The following is a 19899-nucleotide window of genomic DNA, read 5'->3' as shown; positions in this document are numbered from 1 at the left end:
GACAATAGCTTTCTCTGTATGTAAAGCTTAGCTGTTAATACTGTTTTTCCCTTGGCTATTGTTTAGTTTACTTTGTGAGTGCTGTTGGATTGATTTTATACTGTATAAGAGAATTTTTTTGGTGTAAGATGGGAGTTTAGAACTCAGCAGCATTTAAAAGTAAATAAATAATCATAACAGTTAATATATGACACACACGACAAGAGCTTATTTTCCCTCTTTGTGTGTGTGTTTAGTCTCATTCTGGAATGATCGGATGGGTGCTTAGAGATTTATGTGCTTTCAAGAGGAGTTGCCAAGATGGTCTATCAGATAGACAGACGGACAGACAGAGTGGTGTGCAGTTAGATAGAGGTATGGATTGTGGTAGAGAAAGAGAGCGGTATAGGTATGGTGACAGACTATCTGTCTCTCTCTATATCTGTCTCTCTTTGTGTACCACAATGCAGGTCTATCTAAATGCACACTCCTCTCTCTGTCTGGCTAATTATCTTATAGATTGTTTTTTTTAATTAGTCTCTTTCAAACCTAACAAGAAACAATCAGGCCGAAGGAGGAGTGAAAGTGTGAATGTCCCATTAGCGAGAGAGACAAGGTGGGCGAGGTAATATCTTTTATTGGCCAACTTCTGTTGGTGAGACAGTCCATGTCTCACTGGCACACATCTCTGATCCCTTCAGCATGGCCAGAGGCAGAGAGCTTGCCACCAAAGGAAGGCTCAAGTGAGCGCAAATGGAGAGGGCAGCTGGGTGGAGCTGAGAGTGGGGAGGAGACAGCCAGCCAGCCCCCTTACTTGGGCTGGACTGCAGTGCCCGGGGAACCCGCAGCTCCCAAGCACCGGCCGCAGCCAGTTCCTCTGCAAAGGGTTAAAGGGAGCCTCAGCCTTGAAGTGGGCTGGAGGGAGGGGCGGAGGGATTAACTTGATTGGTGAGAAGTTTGTAGCTGGGCGGTGCCGGGCCGCCCTTACGGCTCTGCGCTCCCCCAGAATCACAAAGCCCTGCAGGGAAACGCTTGTTCCTTCGCTTCAACTGCCCCCACCACCCCTTAAACGTGATCCCGGCTCAGCTATCCCCAGGGCGGCATCACCCAGGCACCCTGCGGCGCAGATCTCCTGCGATCCCGGGGGATCTGTCAGAGCCGGGGCTGCGGATTCCTAGCCCACCACCCACCCGCTCACTCCCCCCCGCACCCTGACCCGGAGCTGCAGCTCGTGCAAAGCAGGGAAAAGACAAGTTTTTCTCTCCCCTGACTTAGCTAATCGCGGAGAGCCCTGCGCGCTGCCAGCGCCTTTTGTGGCAAAGTGTTTTCTGGTGGAAAGATGGTGGCTTGAAACTTTGATGCTTTAATGAGCGCACTGAAGGGTTGGTAGGTAAAGGGACTCCAGCCCCTCAGGTATATTTTGCATTGTGAGTTTCCTTTAAAAAAACCAACCAACCAACCCAACAAAAGAGCCAGGAACTTACCAAATCCTCCGCCAAGGAACCTGCTTTTCAGTGCTTGCCCTCCCTGCCGTGCAAAGCTGGGGGCTGTCAACGTGCAAAGTTTGATTTACTCCCCTGCCCGCCTGCGGAAGGAATGAAGCTGAAATGAAAAGAGGCAGCACATGGGACTGGCTAGAGGACTGGCTTTCCCGGCTTGCCATTCAAAGGGATATGTTATGATGGGGCAAACCGCGCGCTGTTAAGTCACCGGGCTGCCGCTGAAGGTAAGTGGCTCTTCCAAGAACATTAAATAAGGGAACTTAACCTGGACAGTTGATTGACGTCCCCGTGTTTCGCTGAGGTTAAAAGCGACGCCCGTGAAGGGGCTGGGGGCCCTGCAGGCGTCAGTGAATTAAGAAGGGAGTTCACATCTGCTCTTAACGCCAGCCAGGGCGCAGCGGTGCGCTGGGACCCTGCCCCCTGGAACCAGCCGCCCCAGCCAGAAGGCAGGACTCCGGCGGGCTGCTCCAGGAGTGTGCCGGTGTCCTGGAAGGAGTCAGGGTTAATGTTAATGATTAATCAGACCTCTCTGCGTTTCAGGCGGTCTTCGGCGTTGGAGCCACAAGTGACAGAGCTCAGCGGGCCGGGGATGGCTGTGTGGCCCATGTGTTGTTACACTCCTCCCACGGGTGGGCAGCATGCAGACACTTTTCTGTTACCCTCCCGAGCGCCGGGGCTGCTCGCTGGCCTGCCCGGGAAGGGAAAGGCACACGAGTGATGATTACCCCGCGAGTCACCAATACACATGCATGCCTGCCCAGGGGAGGCGCAGGTTCCAGCTCCCTTAGACCTCACTGGCTCTGGTGCCTTTGGGGAGAGGAGGTGTTTACTTGAAAAAGGGACAGGAAAACCCCTGGTCAGTTTCACGCTGGATGTTTGAAGCCATATAGAATCACAGAACTGGAAGGGACCTCCAGAGGTCATCTAGTCCACCCCCCTGCACTCAAGGCAGGACTAAGTATTATCTAGACCAGAATGGGGAAGGGCTGGGAACTGCACCCCTCTTTTACAGGACTCGCTGACTAATGGGGAACGGGATCAGCTGTGGGGTGGCTTGGTCCCGTGGGCCCTGGACCAAGGCTGTGTGCCTTCCTGACTCCAGATGGTGGGGCTGGGAGGGTAAGGGACGGTGACTGCTCTGCTGGGTTGGTTTGGGAAGCACAGTTTCTGCTGAGAGCTGGTTACCTCTCCTGGCATGACCTGCCTCAGGCTCCCTGCTGAAAATAATATATTAACATAATAGCAGCAACCAAAACAGCCTTTCTCTGAGAAGCCTCTCAGATTATACCTTTGCAAGGTATAATCGTTTCTGGATTCTTCCTTCCCCTTCCTCGCAGCGCAGTTCTGTAAGATGGAAATGACGGTACATCATGTGTCCCTCTGCACTCCCCAGGTGGGTTGATGTGCACTCATGCCTTGGGCAGAGATTCTGTATTAATCACAGCTCCCCCCCCCCCACTTCATTTTACCACCTTAAGAATTTGTGGTGCAAATTTGTAAGCTAATGGCAATGTGTAATTATTTGGTTTGTTGGATGCTATACATGGATTGTTGTATGTCCTGAGGGCATAGAGCGTTTAAATCAGGGAGTTTACAAGAGGGAGGAATTCAGATAGTGTTTAGAGAGTGAGAGTTTTAGGAGGAGAACAGAGTGTAATTAATGTAAACCTGATCTACCTAGATTTTTAAAAAAAACAACAGATATTAGAGCAGCCAAGGAATATTCAAGGGTATGAATGACAGGTTTGCAGCAGGACACACCTTTGGTGTAAACCAAAACAAGCCCTGCTTGAAAGGAAAGGAGGGTTGGGAAAATGAATTGCTGCGAAGAAAAATTCAGCACTGAAGGAAATATACAGAGCTCTAGCACCCACGTTAGAAGCAATGAAGCAGAAAAGCTAAATTCTGTGGGTGGAAAGGATAGATTCCTTTATTCAGCTCCTCCAAACGTTTTTAACCTGAAATCTTGTTTTATGGCCACTCACTAGTGTTTGCTTGCCTTCAAGACTGGTTCTGTACAAGATACCAAAAAAGTGTTTGATTTATATCAGGCAAGAGCAAAAGATTAGGACAGAGCAAAGTTTTACATGCGGAATGCCAAGGAATGAATTATAAATATTTATAATTGCTGGTACAAATTTTGTTTGCTCTACTACCACACCGAGGGGTTGGCTTTTTTTAAATTCTCATTTCCCTTCTTTTTCCTTCTTCCAGGTTTGAAAGATCAAAAATCTGTACAATACAGACGGAACCAGTTTTCAAAATGGAATTCCAGTTTGCGCTCTTTTTTGTAGGGATAATTGCATTTTCAGATTCAGCCCGAGGTAAGGAGAATGAGCTTTATGCAGCCTTGGAAATGGTTTGTGGCTTGTGCCTTTACATTTGCTCCAGTTGTGCTCATGTTCTTCCAACACCCTATAGCCCCTTTTAGAGACCAAATCATGATATTTCCTTCTGCATAGAATCTCCCTTCCCCCTTGTCCTCCCACACATGCATTCCTCCCATGGCACTTTTTTTTCAGTGTTGACCGTGATATCGCAACTCGGATGCAGGATGGTCACTTTTTGGCCAGTTTGTTAATTGCAGGTGAGCTCTTTGCTTTTGTCGTTTATGTGTAAAAATACACAGTTGGCTTTCAACTTTCAGTGTAGGGTTAAAGGAAAACAATTGCATTCCTTTGTGGATCAGGAGTGCCTCTCCCCTCCTGTAATCCCTCCAAACTTTGCCCTGTGTATTTCCAATAGCAAACTAAACAAACAAATCCATTAACTTTCCAAGTGACAGACAAATGACAGTTCTCAACAGCTAGCACATATTTTAACACTGGGACTCCAGTAGACGATCAGATTTCAATAAACAGGTTACCCTACCAGTGGTGGATTGAAAAACAATGACCTAGGAGTTGAGGTAAGGGAGGAGAGGTTTCCTATGAGAAGATAATTTAACAAAAGTTACAGGCTCAGAATAGAAAGAACCATTACTTGTCCTCAGCATTAGTCTAACGCCACGACTCTCAACCTTTCCAGACTACTGTACCTCTTTTAGGGGTCTGCTTTGTCTTGCGTACCCCAAGTTTCACCTCACTTAAAAACTACTCGCTTACAAAATCAGACCTAAAAATACAAAAGTGTCACAGTATGCTATTACTGACAAATTGCTTACTTTCTCATTTTTACCACATACTTATAAAATAAATCAACTGGAATATAAATATTGTACTTACATTTCAGTGCATAATATATACAGTGGTATAAACAAGTCGTCGTATGAAATTTTAGTTTGTACTGACTTTGCGAGTGCTTTTTAGGTAGCCTGTTGTGCTACATACATGTCTAGATGAGTTGATGTACCCCCTGGAAGACTGCGTGCCCCTAACGGTACATGTACCCCTGGTTAAGAACCACTGGTCTAACATACCTTTGCCAGTGCTGTCACGTTAGCATTGGAAAGTCTGAATGATAAACCACTCTCTCAGTCTAACTGATTCTCTACTGGTCACAAAGGAGAGGAGTGCATTGTTCCATGAGAATGGTTGTATGTATTTAGGATGTAGATTTGCCCCAGCTGCAATCCCAAACACTGTTGAAGAAGCATAAATTGCTGAGCGACCATTAAAAATGCCCAGCACAAGATTATGTGTTGCTTAGTTTACAATTTAAATATTTAAACTTGCTATTAGTTCTGGAAGCCATAACTTGCCAAAAATGTATATATATGTGTGTGTGTGTGTGTGGGGGGGGGGGGGATAAAAAGCATTGCTATAGAAACTCGGAGCTTGGTTAGTGCACTGTTGGTTTTTTTTTCTTGGCATTGACTCCCAAGCAAATATTTTATGGAGGCAGAAGCACTGTAAAACGATTCTGCTGGAAGCTGAATGAAAAGGAAAACAGTGTATAGCCTTTAAGACCTGAAAGTCTGAATTCCAGGCATGGTTTACAATGGAGACCCAGTTTAAAGTTGTAGGCAATGGACAGGAGTGGTATGAATTAAGATGACCTCGTGAATGTATATTATTATAATAGACTTGAGTACCCAGTGGCGTTCACTGAGAAATCTTGAGTGGGCTGTAAGACCAAATCTTTTTGCGGTAATTTTCTGCAGTGTTTTGAGTAGAGTATTTACTGCTTTATTGCTAAATCTTGTTTAATTTTTCATTGTCTATCTTGCTTGTATTATTTTATTGTACTTAAAATATAGTATGCAGCTTAAATGATTCATAGTGCTGTGAATGATTGATTGTTTTGAACAGAAACAACAAAAAATTCACAGCCATGATTTCAGAACAGATCATATTTTTGCATTTGCAGAGGTCACTTAGACATAGTGTAAACTTTGTAAGGCTACATTGTCTGGTGAACAGACCTCTTTACTGCTCCAGACAAATACGCCCTGCACATGGTGAGAGAGAGAGAGTCTGATTGTTTAAATGGCATAAAAATGTGGTAAATTACTGTATTGTGGCCAAAGAAAAAGAATATAATCCACTTACTTTCTGATGTGGAGAGAGATAAATGGAGCAAATGAAGAGGAAAGGTGTCCTTACAGGAAAAGCAGAGGCAAAAAGGTACCACATTTAAGGCCTGATTCTCCACCCACTAAAATCAATAGGATTTTTGCTAGTGATTGAAATGGGAGCAGGATTGAGCCCTTAAACACACAGAAGTGAGAAACAGAAATATCTAGAGCTCTGAAACCTTATTCGATGCTGTAAAATTTCCCTTATTTAAAACACACCAGGATAATGTTTAGACTTTTTGAAATGTGCCCCATGTGTAACATGCCTGTGGATTTTTTTTTTTTTTTTTTTTATTACACTAGGTTAGACCACTGCAGATATATAAATATTACCTGTTTTAGTCATGGAGGTTTTACAGACAATCCAGCAGTGGATGAATCTCAAGTTGAGGGTTTTCGGGTATTTCTTTGAAGTAGGAGGGGACTCTTTGCGCAATTAATGTGTGTCCTGATTGTAGATTGCATGCATGTAGCCCATATGGCCAACACTTTGCAACATGGGTTCCTGTATGTTAAATGGGTGCCTGCTGGTGGGAATGGCGAACACTCATCACCTCTGGATGTGGAATTAAGTGCCTAAATTTTGGCATCCAAGCTTGAAACTTTAGGTTAACTTCTTTTAAACGTCTCATGAAACGTAATGGTGCTACAGTGCTAATTCCGTGATTCCACATTGCATGCTGTGTGAGCATGGGATTAAGGCCTGGGTCATAATGCGTTTGCACAAGAGGGCAGAGTTAAGGCTGCTCATGCAACTCTAACTGGTATTTCCTGGCTTTTGAGTGCTTAGCTGCGATCTTAATGTTCCATTAAACTTTACATTATATTCTTTTACTCTGTGTTCAGATAGCACCTTTCCTGGTGAAGGATCCCAAAGGACTTTGTGCCTGTGGCCTTATCCTGCAGTCTTTATTCTAACTCATCTGGGGGTTTTGCTAGCATCACAGCTGCAGGGGCTGGCTGTGCATCCTTCCTGAACTATTGAAATACAGGCATTTCTGCGGTGGAGGATGGCAGCCAGCTGAAATGCAGTACACGCCAGGAGAGGGGAAGGTTTGGCTAAAGAAACCAGGGTAAACCTGAACTCTTAGGAAAGGAGCTATGGGATTTTTAATTTCCATAAAGAGTAGGGACCAACTCCGTTTTTAAGGGTTCATACAAAAGAGTCCTTGCAGAGTGAACACATGGAACTTAAGTTGTCTGCTTGGCAGTATGAAAGGCCAGCCCCTCCCTAGGTAGGGTTTGAACCTGTGCTTTCAGGGATCTAAACTTAAAGGTTTTAGCTAAGGGCATGTATAGAGAATACCTACCTACTATATCCTTGTTTGTCTGAGAGACCCTTGGTTATTTTTTAAACCTAAATTCCTTCCCATTCTGGTGTCATTATTCACTTTAAAATGGTCACTGGAATCGTGATTTTGGAATAGCTATTTCAGTATATTTCCAAGTGCAGACAAGCCCTTGGTCTGTCCCTCCTCTTTGGGGCTAACGGTAGTACGGGGGTGCTCCTTGTGTGCATGTAGCTTGAGTATTCAGGTTCTGTGCAGGCGGAATGTGGAGGGGCTGAAGAGACAAAATCTACCCCCCCGGGCTAAGGGCAAGGTATAGAATAGCGGCTTCTACCATTTGCACCAGTTGTGCTGGTGTTATCCTTCTGGACCTGCGCTAATACAGCCCCCCCTTGCTCCTACTTTGAGCCACCCCTCATCCTGTCCCCTCTGTGACCTGTGCCTACTTATGAGGGTGCAATGTGGTATACCGGCACCTCTTTGCAGCTGCTCCATCCTATGCGCCCCATGCAGCCCCTGTGATGGGGATAACTGGTGCCTGAGAGTCTTATGCGCGCCCTCTTCCCCAGGGGTGAATGCTGCCCTGTGTTACTAACCTTTAACGAAATGAACTGTCGCAGTGTGCTCCTGCTTCTGCACACCACTGGTTGGATACAGGTAATACAATCTGATATTTTCCTGCTTATGGTATCTGAGTGACACACAGCGCAATATTTGTTCCAAATCTGTCAAGTTGCCATCGTATTCGCCTGGGTTACCGTATATGGTAACACAAGGGTGCACTTGGCTTGCTACAGTAGTTAAAGCACGATTTCATATGGTATGTTTAGACGTTTTTGGTAAGAGCAGTAACAGCCCTTCCTTTGGCCCGTAAACTGATATTCTTATTGAAACTAACAAATTTGGACATCCGTTTTATTTGCTGTGCATGGGGGCATACTGCTATAACTTCCCCCTCCTTCTTTTCCCCCCTGTGATACATGATTTTAAAAAATAGCTGGACTCTGACGCATGACTTACAATAAGTTCACTACTTGTGCAATTTAACTATGGCAAGCTCAAAATTCACTAGGCTGGCACAGATATTTATCACACGTCAGTGTTTGACACTTGTTCTTTTAAATGTTGGAAATATGGGTCTTGAATGCTCGACAGTTTTCTTTTCACCGAGATGGTTCTTAATAGCAGGCAATATCTTTACCATTAAGTTCTATAAATGTAATGATTTATAAGAGTGAATAGTAGTTAATACTGATGATCTAAATAATAAATAGGACAACAGTTGCCTTCTGTTGTAAAGATACCGCTATACCATGGTTCGTCTTAGACTTGATTATTATTTGGACATCTTTCTTTTTCTTTCTAATGGGAAAGAAAAGCATATAGGACCTGATTCGGATCCCATTGAAGTCAAGGGGAGTCTTTTGATTGACTTCAATTGACTTTGGATCAGGTCTATCTACATAAGAATAGTCTGACAGCATAGCCTATACCTACCTATTATATATCCTTGATGATCGGAGGGAACCCTGATTACTTTTCAAACCTAAATTCCTCCTCCTTCTGGTGGTGGTATTCACTTTAAAATTGTTGCAGGGTGTAAGTATAGAATACAAAGTGTGTCAAACTGGAAGATAAGCATTGATTTATTATTATTTATTTTTTTTATTTATTATGGAACTCAGAAAATCACTCCAACATGTTAGGGTTTTTAAAAGGTGTTATTAGTTGGTTTCCACAGTGTGCATGCTGTTTAGCTGCTTGGACCTTCCTTTAGAAAAAAAAAATCTATCATTCTTGTGATGCAGAAAGTAAACTTTAAAGCCTGCTGTTTATGCATAAAAGTAATTTCAGTATGCCTTGGGATTGTTTTCCAACATTTCCAATATCATTCTTTCGTCTGGAAAGACAAATGTTGAGTAAGTAGCACTTGCTAAGTAATGAGTGCCTACTTTTAAAGGTGTGAGAGCACTGTAACGAATTTAGCAACTAGGGATCTAGCTTTTTTGGGGGTGTAAATTGGCCCCGGGGAGTTGATTTACATCAGCTGAGGATCTGGTCTTTTCCAAGTAGTCAGCTTGCACAGTGTGATAAACCCTGAACAGACTAAAGCAGATGTATATAGAGTAGTTGCTATGGAATATGGCAAGTAGAGAGATTCACCTTTTTGTTACATATTTTGCATTAACTTCTGGAAGAGGTAAATCATTTCCACCTAAGGGGAGGGGGGGGGAAATGACACAAAGGTCGTCTTTTGCCTGCTTTGAAAAAAAATAAATTCTGAAGTCATTGCTGTATTTATTCAGTTTGAGTAGTATCAATGCAGCTTTCTTTTTTTCCCAAAGATGTGAAACTCCTCCTTGGGTCTGCAGTGGCTTGTAAAATCACCCTGTTCAAAAGGACTGCTTTCAAATTAATCCCAATATTGCAGTAGTCAGTGGAAACACTCCTTCTCCTCCTCCCCGCTTTAATTAGCCTATTCATTTTATTTCACTCCTCAGAGTTTGTCTTTCGTCTGACCTCCTTCTGTGCTTTCTAGTGGGGCAGTTGTGCCGAAAATGTATTTGATCTTGTTTTGAATATTTTCATTTGTATTTATATTTCTTTTCTTTTGTGAAGCTGGCCGTGTAACCCGGGATCTTTGCTTGGATCTTTCTATAGTAAACATGTCTCGCTATTAATTTAGCCATGTTGACCTGTCCTATTTTGTTGTACAGAGGTTGAAAGTTTTTGTTCGTATAAGGGAATTAAAAAGAATATAAGCATAAAGAAGCTGATTGTAAGAGTGGCAAAGAGGAGAGTCCATTACAAGCACGTATTGAATCTGCTTCTGTAGCCCTTACTCACATGAGTAGCCCCATTGAAGTTAATGAGATACTTGCAGGATCAGGTCTTCAGGCCAGGATGCTGTTGTAGTGGGAATGTTAGAAATGCCTAAGTTAGATAGATACAGCATGTCTGTTTTAACTTATAAAGGCCAGATCCAGAGCCCATGGAAGTCAATGGAAAGACTCCCAATGACTTCATGGGCTTTGGATCTGGCCCTTAAAGAACTGTCCGATGCAGATTAATTATGATGCTGACACTTACACAAATCCACTGCTTTATTACAGCACATAGCTCCATTTTACAGCAGTCTGAGTACAGGGTTTTGGGTTCTGATGTGTGCTGTAGTATATTTGTACATGGGGAGAGAAACTCCAGCTAGCGCGGCATTTCTTTTCCCAGAAGATGCACCGTTTACAGCCTGTTGCTAGCTTTGGTGGGCTGGAAGGCTAAGAGAATGATGTAGTATGTGTCGTGGGACAGAAAGCAACTTGGACATTCATTGCTTTAACTTCAGGTTATCCCGTGGGGGTTTTACTCCAGAAGAGTAAGTGACAGGGTGGGCGAGGTGATATATTTTATTGGACCAGCTTCTGTTGGAGAAGGAGACAAGCTTTCGAGCTTACACAGAGCTCCTCTTCTTGTCTGGGAAGGGGAAGCAAAGCGGCTACAACAAGACTGCAAAGAGGAACGAGTGTCATTCTGAGGGGAACGTTGCTGGGTGCAGAGGGCCTGGATACCGTTGTGCAGGATTATTTAACAAGTTAACGTTTGCCATGGAATCTATTCGCATCTCTCTGATTTTCCCCTTTCGAGTCAAATAAACATCAGGTGCCTGGAGTTTGGTTAGTTGCCCTGATTACACAGTCTCTGCATTGTATTGCAGTATCCAGCAGTGCTGTGAATAACCTAACATTTTTATTTCATCAAAACCACTCCAATTTTCAGGAAGAAATCCAGCCAATAACTCCAGGCTACTTCTGCCATTAAGTGTTCAAACTTAATTTTCAGCTCCACTAAGGGTAGAAAAATGTAAATTGGGACCAGAGATGTCTTGGAGAGGACTAATGTTTCTCTTGATTTCTGCACCCTCAGCCCCTCCTGAATAGTTGTTGAAGTAAGAGCGGTTTCTATCTTGGCAGGAAACAAAATAATTTCTCTTTGTGCCTGGTAAATTTATTTCATGAAAGATTTACACAATCTTGGGTATCCTGTCAAGTGATTGAGAAGTGAGCAAAGCAAGAAGTGTCATAAACTAGATGCCTCTTGGGTTCTGTTGACTTTGGTGAGTATTGTTGGAGTTGTCAGTATTTATGCATGTTAAATTTAAAAAAAAAAATCTGTGGCGGGCAGACCAATGCAGAAATACAGACTTTTTTTTTTTTTTTTTTAAGTCCTCTGTTATATTTGACTGTTGTTCAAGTTGATTCATATTTTCCTTGACCAGGTTCCTCGTATTTCATGTGCCCAGTGAATTGACTGCTGTGAGAATTCTGGTGAAATAGTACGTGGTCTGTGATCCTTGGTTCGCATTCTTTCCATTACTTATCCATTCAGGTAGACTTAGCTTTCAACTGCTCTGAAAAGTGCCTCTGTTTACATGGCATCAGTGAATTTCAAATTGAATATTGCTCGGTATACAAGTGAGAAAATGGTTTTAACTGAGCATCAACCCTGCAGACTCAGTTTGGGAGCTGATATTCAAGCTGGGCTCTTTCAGACTTGTGCAACATCTCCAGTAATCATGACCCAACTGTGTTAAAAGCCTGGTGCAACACCCATTGAAGTCAGTGGAAAGAATTGCAAAAGAGACAGAGTCCAAGGTTGGTTAACAATTCTGTTGATGATGCATGAACCAGAATAGGGTTCTTCCATTGGCTTGCCCTGCCAGCAAGTGTTGGAGCCATGCATAGAGATTCTGAAGTTCTGTTGACTCATGGTGGCAGGTGTGAGTTTAACTCCACCCAGGATATAAGGGAGGTGGGGACAGGGAGTCCTGGAGGAAATCCAAGGGACAGTCAAATTCAGGGAGAAAGTTGAGGCTGGGTTATGATGTATTATTGTTCTTGAGTCCCCAGTAAAACCAAATCCCAGGAGAGGGATTAGCCTTCAGACTAACTCAGTGTGTGTGAACTCTGTTGAAGATAAGGTATGGACATAACCCATTCACAACTATTAGTGGTGTCCCTTTTCACCCATGTTCCACCAGATACTACATGGTGTATTATTATCTACATGGATAGGCGTCAGTTGCCTGTGAATAGCCCCTAAATACCCTGTAGGAATGACTCTACAAAATTCTTGTCATGGTGGCTTGTTGGTCACAGCGGTAAATGTGTTACTACCTGAATGATTTTGAAGCTTTCCCATGTCTAGACACAGCTAAAGTCCAGGTGGGTGTGCTGGGTGAATGGGGAAGAAAGGTGCAAATCAGAGGGAGGAGTAGGCTGCACTGTTCCCCTGCACGTTAGAGAGCTGGGGAAGTTGTGAAGTTGTGCCTTCCTGGGGCACAATTAATGGCTTTACCAAGATTAGGAAAGAGGGGGAGATCTAGGCTTGACCTTGATTAGCTAAATCAAGGTACCCTGCATCTACATGAGGGAGAAGGTCGTTGTTAGGATGGGATTATATAACACGTTTTAGATAATCTTGACCTTTTTTCCTAATCTACACAAATGTACTGTTTTCCGGAGCAGTCCATACCTCCTCAATATGGGCTAGGTTGTAAATTACACAATCCGCCACTGTGTGTTTTGGAGGCAAGAATTGTTTTTAACTGTAGTCCCTACCTAGCCAGTTCTTAGACAATCAGTATTCTCTTTGTATTTGCGTTGACTTTTCTTTTGGTGTAGCTTTTCCAAAGTGATTAGTATCTCTGGACGGTTCGCTAATTAGTCTGATATTTCAGTGAAATTGAAGCTAAGGCTGATGTGTACACAATAGCTAAAGGAGACATTCATCATGGTAAATCAGTCCATACCTGTGGCTCAGTTTTCTTTGAGTAGAAATGGCCCAATTCTGCCTTCAGATTCTCATTCACAACTCCTATTTGGCAGAGAAACAGTCTGAAGGGACTTAGAGAGATAAGACATTGAGTGAAAAATAACTAATTGAGATTCAAATTGAGTAAGAGCAGTCTCATTCATGTGGGGGAAAATAATTAAAAATGCACGTTTGCAGTGGGTGGAAAAACCTGGTGAGGAGTAATGCTGAAAGAGTCCCAGTAGTGAGAGTGGACAGCACATTAGACATGAGTTGATAATGCAGTCAGGCTTCAAAATTAAAAGCCGGTGCAATTTTGGACTGTGTACACAAATATCAGGGGCTGGGGGAATTGATTTAAGAGGAAAGATTAAGAGAGCTAAATATGAATGATTTGGTTAAGCAACGACTAAGAGGGGACATAAGTCTACAAGCGTTTGAACTGTGAGAACAACAAAGGGGGAGAGGAATATTAAAATATTTAATAACAGAAGTAACTTCCTGACAATGAGGGGTACCATACTGTGGAACAGCGAATGGAGGAAGTGGTAGACCTTCCATTGCTTGAGACTTAAAACTGGATTTGGCAAAGCTCTGATAAATGTACTGGAAGGGAGATTCCTGGCTTGGCATGGACTGGCTGATGTAACAGAGGAGTTCGCAGACTTTTTCACACGTGACATCAGCTCTCAATAGGTTGTCTCGTGGGCCCCGTACACTCCCATTCTGCATTGATCGGACCTCCTGTCCATGATCACACAAGAGGCAGCTAGGAGGAGAACCAGCACCATGTGAACAGACAGCCGTGGACCACCACTAAATCTTTTGAAAACTACCGTGGTCTATGGAACGTGGTGTGGGAGCCTTCTGCTCCAATACATCTTTTCCATCTTTAATATTTGTGGGCCAAATTCTGCTCTCAGTTCTCTTTGGATTCAATGAGAGTTCTACCTGTGGAGCTGTGAGTAGACTTTGGCCGTATGATGCTACTGGAGAGCAGAACTGGGCCCTAAAAGAGCAGGCTGCATTTCAAATTTCCACTGTTTGATGTCAAGCAGTGGGAAAGGGCAGTGTGATATACGGGAGTTAATGTAAAACTATTGTAATAGGTCCTGACTGATTGACTCCATTATTCCTATTTATATTCACAGTCAATCAGAAACACAATATAGTCCATGCTAATTTCATCAAGGATTAGAGTGGGGTTTTCTGCTCGGCATGGCCCAGACAGATGTTTGTTTTCTGATGTATTTTGATTTGACTGGGAGTAATAGACCCATTGTGGCTCGCAGAACTGCCTGGCCCCTGGCGGGGATGGTGCTCTTCTGTCTGACCGACTCTGGGTAAGAGTTCAGGGCTGGGAGCGGGGTGGAGAGACCACAGGGCTGGGTGCTGTGGGGAGAGTTTGGAGCCAGGTTTGGAGAGTGTGGGGAGGGAAGAGTGCAGGGCTGGGTGCAGAGACAGCATGAGAGACCTCAGGCCTGGGTATAGGGAAGTGGCAGAGGCAGAGCGTGGGGCTGGGAGGAGGGTAGATATCCGAGGCTGGGGGCAGTGGGGAGAGCTTGGAGCTGGCTGTGGGGCATGAGGTGGGGAGTGTGTGTGGAGCTGGGTGCAGGGGCAGCCTGAGAGAGCTCAGGACTGGGCACATGGGAGTGCTCGGGGGAGTGTGTAGGGCTGGGGGCAGGGCAGGGAGAGTTCTGGGACCACTCCTTAGGAAAATTCTGGTTGTGCCTCGGTCCCTGTGTCAGCTGTATCACTTTCTGGCAACCAGTGAAGTAGCAATAGGGATGCTGGCTTTGAAGTTTGATCTGCCACCCTTATTCCTATGAGTAGTGTTATTCTGATCAACTGCACTGCTCATGTGGGTCAGAATCAGTCAGAGTCATAGAGTTTATGGCCAGAAGGGACCACCGGATCATGCCGTCTGACCTCTTGTATATCACAGCCCACCAACGTCACCCAGCACCCGCACGCTAAACCCAACAACCAAAATTAGACCAAAGTATTCCCGCCCCCAGGAGACTAAATGATTGTGTGCCACAGGCAGAGAGAGCAGGAGTGACCAAGGTGCACGAGTGGCCGAGGCCCCTGTGATGGCAGGGAATTGATTAAATGAGAGATTCCCAGATGAACCTGGCAAGCGACCCACGCCCAACATCAGAGGAAGGTGAACCCCCCCTGTGGTCACTGCCGATGTGACCTGAGGGAGAATTCCTTTCCAACATTGTATATGGTGATGAGTCAGATCCTGAGCGTGTGAGCAAGATCCAGCCAGCCAAGCCGAGAGAGAGAATGCTTGGTGCCACCACAGAACACTGACTCACCCCCTTTAGTATCCCATCTCCAGTCCTAGTCATCTCTGATGCTTCGGAGGAAGGAAACGAAGGTGCCCCATCCATACTCCTGTTCCTCAATGAAGAAAACAGTCAACATGAGCAAGGGAGATATAATCAGCCCACAAGATTGGGCCTATAGATATATGATGCTTATTCCCACTTGGTGGGTTCTCCCAGAAACTCTCACTATCTATAGTGCTCTCCTTCTAGATAAAGTCGGGCATAGCTGCTGGATCTAAGGGTGCTGCCGTACCCCCTGGCTTGAAGTAGTATTAATAATCCAAATACATGGTTTCTACCTTCAGCAGCCCCACTATTAAAAACTGTTCCAGCACCCCTGAAGTCAGGAGAGAAAACTCAGCTCTGAAGACTGCAGACTAGCTAAGTGGAGTTCGAGGCTTATTTTCTTTTATCCTAGTAAATCCAGTAAATTCTTTCAGTGTGGTCTTCTAAGAGTTTTTCAACTTAGTCTGACTTGCAGATTATTTGAATGCCATTATAAACTAGGGGTCAAGCAAGTTAATTCCCAGAACAGTGTGCTGCCCTGTTTTCAAACTGTGCTAATCAGAGTTTTGAGTCAAAGCGTGGTAGTTTGCTTAGTGAAATTATTTTCCTGTTAGAAAATTACAAATCGGCTCTGACTGTCCATATTGCCTTCAGTAACGGGAATGCTCGAATCACATGTGGAGAAAAGGCCCAAAAAGGAGTAACAGCAAACCATGGCACAGTGGAGTCTGATTCCTTAGCTCCCAAGATCTAATGTGAGAAAACAGGCTGGCTATGAAGCCGCACAACCAACATTGTTACGGTTGCATTTATACCTCCATCGGGATTAAGGAAAGCTGTGTGCAACACATTTGAGCTGTAAAATAAATGTCCTTTTCTAAAAGAGACATTTGGTTGAGTTGTTCAGTTACCCCCTCCTCACCTTCTTGTAATTGACTCTTGTTTACTTTTTCCTCCTCCTTTCCCCAAGTTTATTACCAGTGTTTGGCCAGAGGAAATGAATTAACATAATTTACTGTTTTTAAAACAAGACACATTCTCTGCATGCACACACACACACTCACTCACTCATTCACTCACCCCTTCACCCTCCCAGCGCTGTGCTAAGGAGCATGTTTACCGAGTCTGGGTCCATTTAGAGAGAACAATACCCTGATTATGGAATGCAGCTTTCTATTCACAGAAACCCGAAGAAATCATCAGTTTAAAGTAGCTGCTGCCCCTTGAAGGTACATGCAGCGTGAGCTGTTTAAAAAAAAAAAAAAATCAATCTTTTGTAGACACAAACTGCAAGCATTGTTCTCAGCGGAAGTTGATTTAGGGGTTGTGGTGGGGAATGGTCTTGGTATAAACTCAGTGCCAAGTTTGAGATCTACCGCCATGCAAAGCTTTTGTTGTGATTTCTAATCTAATTTCCAAGCGTAAATAATAGTTGTGAGATCTCATGGGGGAAGTGACTTGATGCTTCCTGGTCTGGCAAAGTGCTTGGTGCTGGCAGTGTAGGGGGAAAAATATTGGTAATTGAACCCAGAAATATTTCCTGTTGAGGATGAGTCCAGGCTAAAAGGTGCAGTTATATGTGGTTGGCCACTGCTCTTAATTGCTGTAGTACACCTGCCTCATAGACAATGCCGGAACGATGTCATGTGAAGTGTCTCTCTGATTTATCCCTATTAGCTGGGAAATGCAAAGCACTGTGGTTCATAGACTGCGCATGCTCCTCTCTTTCCTAATACAGGGGCAGATTGTGGCAAGCAGTTACTCACGTGTAGTTGCACTGATTCTACTCCTGGGAGTAACTGCTCACCAGTGGGAGCCTGGGGTTTGCAGTCTGCCCCGGGCCTGCAAGATGCTGAACCGGCTTGACCCCAATCAATTTAAGCGCCTTATAGGATCAGGCCCTTCTGTTGGTGGGGTTAGACCTGCGCTCTGTTGAATGTGACCGTGACACTGCAGAGAAGGAGTAACCCATAGACTCTAAAGGCCAGATTTGGGCTGTTAGGTCTACATCAGGGGCTCCCATTGAAATCAGTAGGAGTTACCCTGGGATCCAGAGGCAGAAATTGGCTCACAGAAATTAGAGATGGAGAAGATTTGTTTCTGAGGTAATTTAGTCCATCCTCTGCCAATGCTGCATAGTGCCCTGTTGTATTAGGCTCTTTATCCAAGTCTAGTTTTAAATGACCCAAGTAGTGGGTCTTCCACCTACTTCCACTGGGAGACTCAAACCATCCAGCTTCCAACCCCACTGTTAGGACATTTTTTCCTGCTTGTTTAAATGTTGCCCTACGCAGTTCCATACTGTTGCTCCTTTTTCTGCACCATGAGCCACTCTAAGCAATTCCTCTCTCTCCTTGCTCTTCCCAACCTTCTAAAACTTGTAGAACAAAGAGCATCCTATCCTCTCTGAGTTGTTGCCTTGCTCTAGTCTTGCACCTGATTTCCAGTCACAGGCATAGTGCTGTCTGACCCCATACACAAATACTGTTCTACACCAGGGACCTCTGGAAAAGGGCAAAGTGGAAAGTCTGACCATGAGAACGGGCCATGTTTTGTCAAAAAGAGAAGCGAGTCTGAGCAGCAATGTTCCTCTTTTGCCTGGCACTCTGAAGACCCTTGCTGGAAGATTCTCTGCACCTTGAATTCTTTAAACCATGATCTGAGGACTTCAATGGCTCAGACATAGGTCTGATACAGGGGTGGGTGGGTGAGATTCTGTGGCCTGCGTTGTGCAGGAGGTAAGACTAGATGATCATAATGGTCCCTTCTGACCTTAAAGTCTATGATTCTAAGAGCTTTGTGGGTGTGGGGTGAGGCTGGGGTGGAGCTAAGGGATGACTGCTGCTATTCATGTCCTCTGCCTGGAAACCTGTTGGACTTTTGCCGGCTAAGGTATGTTTTCCCTTCTCTGAATATTGAAGCACTCTTGGATTGGCAGAAGAGGCTTTGGGGTGAACCATTGGGAACATAGCTTCTGAGGGAGACGTGCTGTCATGAGGGCTGGGGAGTAGCAAGTTAAAACTCATGGCTTTTCCTGGCCCTTTTATGGATTTTTTTTTTTTCTGTGGCTGGGGGGTGATTTAGTCCCAGTTTAAACATTGTTCCGCAGCCAGTGAAGATGGAGATCTCTATTATTCTCCATGGCATTGCCTCGGGTTTGTTGACAGCTCTCCGGTATCAAGGTGGCCAAAAGAGAACGCAATATACTTGCCAGAGCCAGATAAAGAGGGACTGTTCTCTTCCAGGTTCATTTCTGTGAGGACCTTTGACTAGTGATGCTGCTTCATGGTATAGAAAACAACCTGTACAAAATATCTTTTGTGAGTGAAGATAGTTTTCCAGGGGAACAGAGCCAGTAGGTGAAAAAACTTAAAGGCAGAGGCCAGTATTAACAATATTTTTAAGGGATTTGTGAAGGATGCATATTTGTATTGGACTGTAAGACAGTTGTGTGGGCAAATTCTGACCTTGTTCATGTATGGCTTCCATTGATTTAAACAAGAACCATGTTCATGCACCCAAGAGCCCTCACTCTCTGTTTTTCCTCTGTTGTCTAGTGGTTTAAAAACAGAAGGGTAGATTCTTATCTCCCTTTGGTGTAAATCCAGAGTAACAAATTTGAATGTCATGTGAGTTACTCTGGATTTACATGGGTGTAAGTGAGATCAGAATCTGGGCCCAAATTGTTTTGATTACCCCAATGCCAGCAGTGCAATAAAACATTCTTTATAATCTGTCAAAATTCATTAGATCCTTTCAGATATAGCCCATGAAAATATTTTAGTAGATTAAAAAAACATTGTTTAGGGTTTGTTTGTATGGAATTAAAACAGTTTAGATCTTCTAATGAGAAAAATGTTGAGTTAAATAACCTACAATGCAGAATAAGAAGAGAACACTTTGATTAGCAGAAACTGATTAAAATATCAGCTGGGGAGAACAGTCTGAATGAAATTTTATTGGTATTTTGATGTGTACCTTTTTGTTCAGACAGTTTCAGAGGTGTAGGACTATTTTGTCTTCATAAAGGTTTAATAAATACACAGATACAATCTGAAAAGCTAAAAATACAATAATCTGCATGAGGACAGTGGAAAAATGCAACGCAGTAAACGAAGGAGCTTTGTGCTGTGTAAGTCTGCCAGCCTTAACAACTTGTAGCAGAGCTGCCTTCTGATACCATTCAAACCTGAATGTTATTCTGCTGTGGGATAGAGATGAGAGCTGACAGTTCCACGTTGCAGCAACTTTTGAGGTTTTGAAATCTGTTTTCATTACACACTGGAACAGTTTTCATGGAACTTTAATTGTGGTGCGTGTGTGTGTGTGTGTATGGCTCGGTGGTTAGGGCACTGGCTTGATATGTGAAAAACCTAGGCTATGTCTACACCTCAAATGCTACAGCAGCACAGATACAGCACTTCAGTAGACACTCACTGCAGCAATAGGAGGGGTTCTACCAT

The 19899-nt window shown here is 44.0% G+C and overlaps 1 protein-coding gene across 1 annotated transcript in view; it reads left to right on the top strand.

Annotated features, from left to right (window-relative positions):
- The first annotated feature begins 1014 nt into the window (after window positions 1-1014).
- Window positions 1015-19899, top strand: part of FGFRL1 (fibroblast growth factor receptor like 1) — a 227662-nt gene continuing 208777 nt past the window's right edge. Inside the window, exons 1-3 of the mRNA XM_026648092.2 lie at window positions 1015-1705; window positions 2779-2874; window positions 3696-3805. Of these exons, the coding sequence (XP_026503877.1) occupies window positions 2852-2874; window positions 3696-3805 (133 nt within the window). The 5' untranslated portion in view covers window positions 1015-1705; window positions 2779-2851. The remainder of the gene's footprint in view (window positions 1706-2778; window positions 2875-3695; window positions 3806-19899) is intronic.

This window comes from Terrapene carolina, unplaced genomic scaffold (genome assembly GCF_002925995.2).
Source record: "Terrapene carolina triunguis isolate 2854851 unplaced genomic scaffold, T_m_triunguis-2.0 Scaffold66, whole genome shotgun sequence".
In the NCBI taxonomy this organism is placed as follows: Eukaryota; Metazoa; Chordata; order Testudines; family Emydidae; genus Terrapene; species Terrapene triunguis.
Note: the sequence above shows the minus strand (reverse complement) of the source record. Positions and strands in the feature narration are given on the sequence as shown.